General features: G+C 39.7%; 1 protein-coding gene across 1 annotated transcript; it reads left to right on the top strand.

Annotated features, from left to right (window-relative positions):
• The first annotated feature begins 1462 nt into the window (after nucleotides 1–1462).
• Nucleotides 1463–2054, top strand: LOC121790935 (uncharacterized protein At1g28695-like). Its single transcript, XM_042189046.1, has 2 exons — nucleotides 1463–1609; nucleotides 1683–2054. The coding sequence occupies exons 1-2, from the start codon at nucleotides 1463–1465 to the stop codon at nucleotides 2052–2054; spliced, it is 519 nt and encodes a 172-aa protein (XP_042044980.1).
• Nucleotides 2055–12727: the final 10673 nt, after the last annotated feature.

Genomic DNA, 12727 nt, shown 5'->3' with positions numbered 1-12727 from the left:
TCCTTTGTTTTAGAGTTAAATAATCTTTCCTTCCCTGTGGATCGACACCTTAAATTACTACACACGAAGTTGTAATCTTGCAGCGAAGTGGTAATATTTGGGTTAATTAATTGAACTTGAGTGCTATATTATCTTTTTGTAATAAACCTAAAATTACACATCAGCCCCGCAAAGAAGAAGGGCGAGGGGAAGGACAAGAGGTCGGCCAGTCGTCGCAGCCGGTTGAGGACGACCCCTCGGTGCGGAGGAAGTGGACGGACGCGGAGAACGTCGCGCTTTCTAAGGCGTGGGTGAGTGTCTGTGATGATCCTCTGACTTCGAACAATCAGAGGATCGTCAACATGTGGGCCAAAATTGCTGCAGCCTACATGAGATTTTGCCCGGAGGGGAGGCCGCGCACCGAGGAGTGCCAGAAGGGGTGGGACCGAATCATGGCTGGGGTCTCCCGATTTTCGGGCTTGTACGCCAACGCCCTCCGCATGCAGAGCAGTGACCAAACAGAGGATGACTGCAGGAGGATAGCGGAGAAAGCCTTCCTCCAGCCCGGGTTGTATAAGGAGTTCACCTACTGGAACTGCTACGAGGTGCTGAACGACTTCGAGAAGTTCCGGGCAGGTCTCGACGCTGGCCGGCCGAAGAAGCAATGACTGAACTATACCGGTGATTACAGCGGCAGCAGCGGCGGTTCCCACGACCTCCCCGAGGATGCGGAGGAGCTCCCGTCCCCGCCATCGTTCGCTCGCCGAACTCACTCGGTTGGTCAAAGGCAGGCGCAACGGGAGGCGAGGCGGGACGCCGGGGGGTCCCAGGAGGTACAGTCGGCATCACCCCTTGGCCAGTCGACAGAGGATCTCAAATTCTTCGCGCGTCAACAAACGCGCGCTCAGATGGCCAAGACGTTAGCCAAATGGCGGACGGCGACGGACCTCGAGGAGAAGAGTTTTCTTCACGATGGAGACGAGGAGTGAGGCGGAGGTCGTGTTTTTTTTAAATAATGTAATTTTTTTAAAATAAATGTATTTTTTTTAATTTATTTTTTTTAAATTAATGTATTTTTTTATTGTACTTTTTTTAATTTAAATAATATTATTGAATTTTCCCGTATCTGTGTCGTACATTTAATTCCGTATTTTGTGTGTGTCAATTATTTGTTTTATATAATTAGGGGTGATGTGGCTAGACTATTGCTGGGCTATTTGTTTGTCCTGATGATGTGGCAGGAGGATTTTTAGTGCTGATGATGTGGCATGAGGAGTTTGTGGCTGGACTATTGCTGGGCGAAAACCACTGGAGATGTCCTAAGGACAACTAGTAGTTCTAAATGAGGAATGAGATCCGAAATATAGAGAAATTGAATTCATTAAGAAAATCGTACTCCCTTACCAAACTATTTTGTGACTTCACTCTAGCCATTTCATCCAAAATAAAAATCAAAATAACTGGTGAAAAAAATTCTGGAAATATGGAGTGCAACTTTATTAACAAAAATTTGGCAATGATCCTTACAATATTGCTAGCAACAATCACACTTTTCTATTATCGTGAAGAGCTAACCAACAACTCTCTCTTATTTTATACAGACAAATACTCTTCTACCGATTCCAACTGGGTGAGTTTTTTTGTAGCTAATGCAATTATAATAATTAATTAATTAATTTCGATGCATTTTTTACATACTGTAGTCATCATGGTTGCCACGAGATGAGCTCGGAATAGCTCTGGCGAGGGCTTCAACGGCGGACAAGACGGTGATCGTGGCCGTGATCAACGAGGCCTACGTGGAGAGCGATTACCCCTCGATGTTCGATCTATTTCTTGAGGGCTTTTGGGTGGGAGAGAGGACACGGCCGCTCCTCCGCCACCTGGTGGTGGTTTCCATGGATAAGGCTGCCCATGAGAGGTGTCTCTTCCGCCGCTTGAACTGTTACTTGCTGGTGGCCGGCGGCGGTGGTTTCTCCAGTGAGAAGTTATACATGTCGGGAGAGTTTATAGAGATGATGTGGAGGAGGACTGCATTTCTCCTTGAAGTTCTCCATAGAGGTTACAACTGTTAGAAATAATGGGAAGAAATTCCCAAGGCGTGTACAGGCGGTACTCTAACTATTACAATCGAAAGGAAACTTGCAACAAATAGAGGAATGAAAATTACAACGAAAATAAAGCAAACCAAATTTATAAGTCGAGTCGAGGAAAGCCCTCTTTCCGCAAGACAAATTACGCCCCGGCTAGTGCTCACGGAATGGCGTATTGCCCCCAAAGATAAAACGACTTCCTCCTAGCGTGTAGAAGCACCTCAAACCCGCTAGGCACCGGCGAACTTGATGGAGTTCCGAGAACCGAGCTAGACAATGCTCCTAAAAAGCAAACTAGAATGCTTGAGAGCTAGAGAGAAGATAGAATGTTTTGTTTTTGTGTTTATCATCTCCCAAAACTCCACCTATTTATAGGATAGAAGTACCTACATGAAGAGTCTCAGCAATAAGGCACCTCATAAACATTTTGGAGGTTACCTTGGGAGTGAAAAGCCAAAAGGCTTAGGAAATGAAAAGCTTGAGGCTTCTCTATTTCCTTCACGTTTTCAACAATCCCCCACATTGGTTAGAGCGCTGCAAGCTCAAACCAACACTAGACACAAAAGCATGCATGCAGCCTCTATGCTCAATTCTCGAGAAACAATATTGCATTTGGAATAGTAGCTTGGGGCTTTGAACTTTCCATAGTCAACACTATCGGGCATACTAGCGGCCTGGTGGACGTGATGCCTTGAACCATTCCTCCTTGGTGTATACCGAGACAATAATATTGACACAATATTATTTACAAACTCATCAGTTCTCACGTTTGTGTCCTTTACTGGCCATGGAACACCACTTTGGATTCATAAGTGATTCACATGTTGAAGCGGCCCACACTTCTTCACTTATATAGGTGATTCTTTTCCAGGTATCCTGCAATACCCACCTCCTCGAGGTTTCTAAGAATCATTAAAAGTCAAAACTTAGCCTCTTACCACATGCAGGTTGCAACACTCAATGCTTTCTAAAGAATGGGCGAAGATAAAAAATCTTCCGAGTGTTACAACTAGATTCATATAGCTTCGTTTTCCCATTGAACCAAGCCCATGGGATCTCCAATCGTATGGTTGGGTTACCACTATAATCATCTTTTAAGATATGGTTTTCAGTCCCATTCCTTTTAGCAATTTATGCAATTGATCACAGTTTAAACCTTTTGTTAACGGATCCGCTAAGTTATCAACTGACCTTACATAGTCAACTGTGATAACACCACTTGTGATCAATTGTCTGACGGTATTATGTCGCCGACGAATATGTCGAGACTTACCGTTGTATAAGCCACTATGTGCTCTCCCTATAGCTGCTTGGCTATCACAGTATATCACTACTGTCGGCACTGGCTTCTTCCAACATGGAATACATTCTAGGAAATTTCTGAGCCACTTGGCTTCTTCCCTTGCTTTATCCAATGCGATAAACTCATATTCCATGGTGGATCGAGCTATACACGTTTGTTTCGTCGACTTCCACGAAACAGCACCACCCCCCACAGTGAACACATAACCACTCGTCGAGAACGAGTCTTTTGAATCAGAGATCCAATTTGTATCACAGTACCCTTCAAGTACTTGGGGATATCTTGTGTACTGCAGCTCAAAGTTAAGAGTATACTTCAAGTATCTCAAAACCCTACGCAGAGCTTTCCAATGTTCCTTGCTTGGGTTGCTCGTAAATCGGCTCAGCTTATTCACCGTACACGCAAGATCTGGTCGGGTGCAGTTTGTGATAAACATCAAACTCCCTATGATCCTTGCATATTCTTCTTGAGCTACATGCTCACCCGTGTGCTTACTCAAATGCACGTTGGGTTCCAATGGAGTCTTAGCTGGCTCACAATCGAACTAGTGAAATTTCTTTAGCACTTTCTCAATATAATGAGATTGTGTCAGAGCAATTCCCTCATTATTCCTTTTAATTTTGATTCCGAGAATCACATCAGCTAAACCCATATCTTTCATGTCGAAATTTCTCTTCAACATATTTTTGGTTTCGTTGATAATGGCACTATTGCTGCCCGTAATCAACATATCATCTACATAAAGACACACAATAACAAAACCGTTATCCGTGTTCTTAATGTAAACACACTTATCGCACTCATTGATAGTGAATCCATTTGCCAACATCACGTTGTCAAATTTTAAATGCCATTGTAATGGTGCTTGTTTCAACCCATATAATGACTTTACCAGCTTGCATACTTTACGCTCTTGCCCAGGCACAACAAACCCTTCGGGTTGTTCATATATATTTCTTTTTCCAGATCACCATTCAGAAACGCAGTTTTCACATCCATTTGGTGAATATCGAGATTGTGCAAAGCAGCAATCGCAAGAAGCACCCGAATGGAAGTGATTCTCGTAACAGGTGAATAGGTATCAAAAAGTCATGCCCTTCTTTCTGCTTAAAGCCTTGGACAACTAGGCGAGCTTTGTACTTATCTATGGTACCATCGGGCTTATATTTACTTTTCAGAATCCACTTGCACCCTAAAGCCTTGACGCAAGTCTACTAACACCCAAGTGTTATTTCTCATGATGGATTCAATTTCACTATTGATAGCTTCTTGCCACCACGCTGCGTCTGGGCCAGACAGAGCTTCCGCCAATGACTTTGGTTCGTCATCCAACATAAAAGTTATGAAGTCGGGACCAAATGTTTTAGCAACTTTAATTCTTTTACCACGTCTTGGTTCAACATCCTCAGGACTTGACCTCGTCCTTTTTGGAGGATTAGAACTAGTGGATTCGTCCATTATTCTTTCACTTGAACGATCCTCTTGCCTCTTGCAAGGGTAAACATTCTCAAAGAATATAGCATTCCTTGACTTAATCGTTGTTCCTTCAGCCACGCCAGGCACAGCTGATCTATGGACTAGGAAACGATAGGCACTACTATTAAGTGCATGGCCAATAAAGATGCAATCGACTGTTTTAGGGCCTATTGCAACTTGTTTCGGAGGTGGTACTTCTACCTTCGCTAAACACCCCCACACTTTGAGGTATGAATACGACGGTTTCTTCCCTTTCCACAGCTCATAAGGAGTCACATCCCTATTTTTTAGTGGAATTTTATTCTGTATATGATTCGCTGTTAAAACAGCCTCCCCTCACATGTTCTGGGGTAATCCTGAATTAATCAACAAAGCATTCATCATCTCTTTTAGTGTTCGATTTTTGCGTTCAGCAACACCATTTGATTGAGGAGAATATGGAGCTGTGGTTTGGTGAATTATACCACTTGCATGACATAATTCTGCAAACGGAGCTACATACTCACCACCTCTATCACTTCGAACACACTTAATTCGACAATTAAGTTGATTTTCAGCTTCATTTTTGAAGTCTTTAAACGCTTCAATTGCCTCATCTTTACTTCTTAATAAGTAAATGTAACAATACCTTGTGCAATCATCTATAAATGTGATGAAGTACTTTTTACCACCTCTTGTTTGCACAAATTTCAAATCACATACATCTGTATGGATCAATTCAAGAGGTTTTGTGCTTCGCTCTACCGAATGGAACGACAGTTTAGCCATTTTGGCTTCAACACACACTTCACATCTTCCTTGTGAGTTAAACTTATCTACTTTTAGTAAATTAACATTTACTAATCTTTTTATAGCATTTAGATTTACATGTCCCAATCTATTAGGCCATAAATTAGAGCTCTCAAGCAAATAAGAGGACGTGTCATCTTCCTTATTGCTTATTCCTTTTCCACGGTGAATGACCGTAACATTCAGCTCAAAAAGTCCATTTACTAGGTGGCCTTCACCTATGAACTTTCCATACTTGGTCAATAAAACCTTTTCACACTCAAATTCTAGTAAAAATCCATGATTTACTAGAAGTGAGCCTGACACCAAATTATTTCGGATGTCTGAGACATGCAGTACATCCTTAAGGGTAAGAACTTTTCCAGATCCTAATTTTAGGAACGCATTACCCACACCAACCACCTTAGAAGAGGCTTGGTTTCCCATACGTACTTTTCTACCTCCAACAGATTTGTAGGTAGAAAAAACGCTTCTCTCGGAGCACACATGACATGTGGCACCCGTATCAACAAACCATTCATTTGGATTATTACCATGGTCCACGTCGGAGACCATTGCGACCACCTCGTGATCTTTGTTGTTTATAACAACACGTTCAAATAATTTGCACAATATTGTCTCCATCAATAATTACACAATTATATTGAACCATATGTGCATTGGTATATTCAACAACCCATGCATCCCAATTACTACTACCAAGTCTAAATTGGTCTTGCTTGTCAGATGACAAACGATAAACACAATTCTCAAGAGAATAGATCTCAAGGAATTAACCATTTCGTAGCCCATGAACATTGGTACTGTTCGTTTCTTCATTCCAGCTTTGGTGCTCATGTTTCCTCCAACTTCAATTGGTATAATCCTGTCTTAGAAGAGTACACTAATTTGTCTTGCGATTGTTAGAAATAATGGGAAGAAATTCCCAAGCCGTGTACAGGCGGTACTCTAACTATTACAATCGAAAGGAAACTTGCAACAAATAGAGGAATGAAAATTACAACGAAAATAAAGCAAACCAAATTTATAAGTCGAGTCGAGGAAAGCCCTCTTTCCGCAAGACAAATTACGCGCCGGCTAGTGCTCACGGAATGGCGTATTGCCCCCAAAGATAAAACGACTTCCTCCTAGCGTGTAGAAGCACCTCAGACCCGCTAGGCACTGGCGAACTTGATGGAGTTCCGAGAACCGAGCTAGACAATGCTCCTAAAAAGTAAACTAGAATGCTTGAGAGCTAGAGAGAAGATAGAATGTTTTGTTTTTGTGTTTATCATCTCCCAAAACTCCACCTATTTAAAGGATAGGAGTACCTACATGAAGAGTCTCGGCAATAAGGCACCTCATAAACATTTTGGAGGTTACCTTGAGAGTGAAAAGCCAAAAGGCTTAGAAAATGAAAAGCTTGAGGCTTCTCTATTTCCTTCACGTTTTTAACAACAATTTCATATTCACCGTACGTTTTCCTTCCTTAATATTCACCTTTGTAGTATGTCTTAATCTAGTTATTATCTAAAAACAAATCTACAAATTCTAACATTTTCTTACCAACATAACAAAACTAAGTCACACTTATTTCGGATCCTTTTGTAGGAAAACATGTGAAACATGTGGAATTTCCAAAAGTCTAGGCTTTTGGCCTTTCACTTACTTTTGGTTTATGGTGTCCCTTAATGCAAGACCTTTGAGGTGGCCTCCCCTATCCTATAAATAGGTGGAGCTTAGGAGAGTAGAAGACACCAACAACAACAAGCATTCTCTATCTCTAGCTCTCTACATCCTAGTTCACATATAGGAGCATTGCATAGCTCGATTCTCAGAACTCCATCAAGTTCGCCGGTGCCTAGCGGGTTTGAGGTGCTTCTACACGTTAGGAGGAAGTCGTTTTATCTTTAGGGGCAATACGCCATTCCGTGAGCACTAGCCGGGGCGTAATTTGTCTTGGGAAAGAGGGCTTTCCTCGACTCGACTTATAAATTTGGTTTGCTTTATTTTCGTTGTAATTTTCATTCCTCTATTTGCTGCAAGTTTCCTTTCGATTGTAATAGTTAGAGTACCGTCTGTACACGGCTTGGGAATTTCTTCCCATTATTTCTAACAATCGCAAGACAAATTAGTGTACTCTTCTAAGACAGGATTATACCAATTGAAGTTGGAGGAAACATGAGCACCAAAGCTGGAATGAAGAAACGAACAGTATCAATGTTCATGAGCTACGAAATGGTTAATTCCTTGAGATCTATTCTCTTGAGAATTGTGTTTATCGTTTGTCAGTTGACAAGCAAGACCAATTTTGACTTGGTAGTAATAATTGGGATGCATAGGTTGTTGAATATACCAATGCACATATGGTTCAATATAATTGTGTACTTATTGTTGGAGACAATATTGTGCAAATTATTTGAACGTGTTGTTATAAACAACAAAGATCACGAGGTGATCGCAATGGTCTCCGATGTGAACCATGGTAACAATCCAAATGAATGGTTTGTTGATACAGGTGCCACATGTCATGTGTGCTCCGAAAGAAGCGTTTTTTCTACCTACAAATCTGTTGGAGGTAGAAAAGTACGTATGGGAAACCAAGCCTCTTCTAAGGTGGTTGGTGTGGGTAATGTGTTCCTAAAATTAAGATCTGGAAAAGTTCTTACCCTTAGGGATGTACTGCATGTCCCAGACATCCGAAATAATTTGGTGTCAGGCTCACTTCTAGTAAATCATGGATTTTCACTAGAATTTGAGTGTGATAAGTGTGTTTACATTAAGAACACAGATAACGGTTTTGTTATTGTGTGTCTTTATGTAGATGATATGTTGATTATGGGCAGCAATAGTGCCATTATCAATGAAACCAAAAATATGTTGAAGAGAAATTTCGACATGAAAGATATGGGTTTAGCTGATGTGATTCTCGGAATCAAAATTAAAAGGAATAATGAGGGAATTGCTCTGACACAATCTCATTATATTGAGAAAGTGCTAAAGAAATTTCACTAGTTCGATTGTGAGCCAGCTAAGACTCCATTGGAACCCAACGTGCATTTGAGTAAGCACACGGGTGAGCATGTAGCTCAAGAAGAATATGCAAGGATCATAGGGAGTTTGATGTTTATCACAAACTGCACCCGACCAGATCTTGCGTGTACGGTGAATAAGCTGAGCCGATTTACGAGCAACCCAGGCAAGGAACATTGGAAAGCTCTGCGTAGGGTTTTGAGATACTTGAAGTATACTCTTAACTTTGAGCTGCAGTACACAAGATATCCCCAAGTACTTGAAGGGTACTGTGATGCAAATTGGATCTCTGATTCAAAAGACTCGTTCTCGACGAGTGGTTATGTGTTCACTGTGGGGGGTGGTGCTGTTTCGTGGAAGTCGACGAAACAAACGTGTATAGCTCGATCCACCATGGAATATGAGTTTATCGCATTGGATAAAGCAAGGGAAGAAGCCAAGTGGCTCAGAAATTTCCTAGAATGTATTCCATGTTGGAAGAAGCCAGTGCCGACAGTAGTGATATACTGTGATAGCCAAGCAGCTATAGGGAGAGCACATAGTGGCTTATACAACGGTAAGTCTCGACATATTCGTCGGCGACATAATACCGTCAGACAATTGATCACAAGTGGAGTTATCACAGTTGACTATGTAAGGTCAGTTGATAACTTAGCGGATCCGTTAACAAAAGGTTTAAACTGTGATCAATTGCATAAATTGCTAAAAGGAATGGGACTGAAAACCATATCTTAAAAGATGATTATAGTGGTAACCCAACCATACGATTGGAGATCCCATGGGCTTGGTTCAATGGGAAAACGAAGCTATATGAATCTAGTTGTAACACTCGGAAGATTTTTAATCTTCGCCCATTCTTTAGAAAGCATTGAGTGTTGTTACCTGCATGTGGTAAGAGGCTAAGTTTTGACTTTTAATGATTCTGAGAAACCTCGAGGAGGTGGGTATTGCAGGATACCTGGAAAAGAATCACCTATGTAAGTGAAGAAGTGTGGGCCGCTTCAACATGTGAATCACTTATGAATCCAAAGTGGTGTTCTATGGCCAGGAAAGGACACAAACGTGAGAACTGATGAGTTTGTAAATAATATTGTGTCAATATTATTGTCTTGGTATACACTAAGGAGGAATGGTTCAAGGCATCACGTCCACCAGGCCGCCGGTATGCCCGATAGTGTTGACTATGGAAAGTTCAAAGCCCCAAGCTACTATTCCAAATGCAATATTGTTTCTCGAGAATTGAGCAAAGGGTCTGCATACATGCATTCATATCTTGTGTTGGTTTGAGCTGGCAGAGCTCTAACCAATGTGGGGGATTGTAGGAAAACATGTGAAACATGTGGAATTTCCAAAAGTCTAGGCTTTTGGCCTTTCACTTACTTTTGGTTTATGGTGTCCCTTAATGCAAGACCTTTGAGGTGGCCTCCCCTATCCTATAAATAGGTGGAGCTTAGGAGAGTAGAAGACACCAACAACAACAAGCATTCTCTATCTCTAGCTCTCTACATCCTAGTTCACATATAGGAGCATTGCATAGCTCGATTCTCGGAACTCCATCAAGTTCGCCGGTGCCTAGCGGGTTTGAGGTGCTTCTACACGTTAGGAGGAAGTCGTTTTATCTTTAAGGGCAATACGCCATTCCGTGAGCACTAGCCGGGGCGTAATTTTTCTTGCGGAAAGAGGGCTTTCCTCGACTCGACTTATAAATTTGGTTTGCTTTATTTTCGTTGTAATTTTCATTCCTCTATTTGCTGCAAGTTTCCTTTCGATTGTAATAGTTAGAGTACCGTCTGTACACGGCTTGAGAATTTCTTCCCATTATTTCTAACACCTTTGTCTCACAATTTTTCCTAATCACACTAATTATGAAAAATATTTAATGGGCGAATTGTTAAAAAATCATGAAGTTCGGTTGACTTAATATCTAATTAATCCACAAGTTTGATAATCAGCCAGATTTGACTTTGTTATCAATTATCTCATGATGATTTTTTTTTGCAATTGCATCGTATATATAAGCAGAAAAGTTATATGTGGATGTCACCGATGAATTAAATAATATTTTCTATTCCTAAAGAAAATGGTATCGTTAATTTGGTTAAAAAATACTACTCCTGTGAACAATATATTATAATACATCGACGATTAGAATTTTCCACCATGGGATGGTTGAGAACTATTTCAAATTTTCTGAACTTTTTGGTTGATTTTCAAAATTATGAAACTGACAGAGTTTGACTAAATTTCATGATATTTTTAGTAATTTTACCTTTATTTATTGCAGGATGTTGATGTTATATGGGTTAGGGATCCTTTGGCGAGACTAAAAAAGAACGGGAAGTTTGACCTGCAAATAAGCACCGATACGTTCAACGGCGATCCATTCTCGGAAGACAATCCAATCAACACGGGATTCTACGCGATCCGATCGAGCAACAAAATGACGTCGCTTTTTAAAAAATGGTACGGTATGAAGTTAAATTCGACGGGGATGAAAGAGCAAGACGTGCTGCATATGCTAATTAAAGATATGGGTGCACTACGAGAGTTCAACATAAGTGCAAGATTTCTCGAAACGCAATATTTCAGTGGATTTTGCAATGATAGCCAAAAAATTGGATCCGTGATCACTATTCATGCAAATTGTTGTCGCACTATTAAAGCTAAAATCGTGGATTTGAAGACCGTTTTAATTGATTGGAAGATGTTCAATGCGGGTAATAATACCAGCGACTTTAAATGGTCACCACATGCAGCTTGTGCAAATTCTTGGCAGAGATAATGCTTTAATTACTCCTTTTCTATGTGAATGTGGAATTATGTTTCATTACTATTATCACATGATCATACAAATAAACGTAATGTAATGTAATGTAATGTAATAGAGGGTTAGATTTAATTGAATACAATCAGATTGAGGATCTACTTGAAGTGTTTTTATGTTGGGGGGCCTAGCTACTAGATTGGACTAATTAAAATACACTATGTTAGTTTTAAATGATCTCAATTTTATTGACGTTGAATTTTGTGCATAAAAGAAACCTGTCACTTTTTATGAGTAAAATGCACTGTATAGCTTCTATATGAAACATTTAATGTGTAATTTCTGTCAACTAATTAAATTAGAAGCATTCAATAAAATAAAGAATAATGCACAGCCACATTATGGCCAGACATAAATTAATTAAATAACAAAAAAAAATTATTTTTTTTTCAAATTTTTGGTTTAATACTACTTGATTTTACTTTTATACCATCTTCATTATATGTTGCTCAACATGTTAGTGTTGCTCTTTCGTAGTTTTTGCTCAACTTATTACTACTGTCATTTCTTGATTGTTGTTCAACGTATAAAGTAATTCGTGATATTAATGTGTTTTACGTAATGAAATTCAAAGATAAGTATCAACTCACAAGTCCATTCACACACATAAGTTTATATCGATAATTCTAATTTTTTTATACATGTAAATGGACTAAATTAACTCTTTATGGCCGGCCACATTATGACCATTTAGCATCACTTAAAAGTCACGAATTGTAGAAAAGTAGCAATTCTCACTTTCAGTCACAACAATAGTACTCCCTCCCTTCATGAAAGTTTGTCACACTTCTTTTTTGCACTCGTTTTATGAAAATAATAATTAAATAGTTAGAGTGAAGATAGTGTTAAGTAAAGAGAGAGAATAATTTAGTTAAGACTTTTCTCTATTACTTTACCTTTCATCCACTCTGACTATTTAATATTATTTTTTACAAAATGAGTGCACAAAAGAAGTATGACAAATTTTCAGGGATGGACAAAGTAGCAATTTATATCTAAAAAAAGGAATTTACTGAATTACAACAGACATAAAATACTAGTACTTGTTGGATTCCTAGATTTTGTGTAATAGAATATAAGTAAATAAGATTTGGGATTAGTTTATGAGTGGACACAACAATTCTGGACTTCGGTACCAAAAAGAATATAGATGATGAAAAATGGAAAAATTATATGGTGATTGAATGGGGATATATTTTCTTTTCAATGGTACTACCATGAAATACGCAAATGGAATTGGAAAGTCTTTCA

The sequence above is a fragment of the Salvia splendens genome, chromosome 1 (assembly GCF_004379255.2).
Source record: "Salvia splendens isolate huo1 chromosome 1, SspV2, whole genome shotgun sequence".
Taxonomy (NCBI): domain Eukaryota; kingdom Viridiplantae; phylum Streptophyta; class Magnoliopsida; order Lamiales; family Lamiaceae; genus Salvia; species Salvia splendens.
This window is presented reverse-complemented; position numbering and strand designations above follow the sequence as displayed.

What these genes read in the sequence shown, in the direction of transcription:
- LOC121790935 (XM_042189046.1), top strand. Translation starts at nt 1,463, where the DNA reads ATGGAGTGCAACTTTATTAACAAAAATTTGGCAATGATCCTTACAATA. An exon ending in CTTCTACCGATTCCAACTGG is followed by an intron (nt 1,610 to 1,682) that starts GTGAGTTTTTTT and finishes TACATACTGTAG; the next exon opens with TCATCATGGTTGCCACGAGA.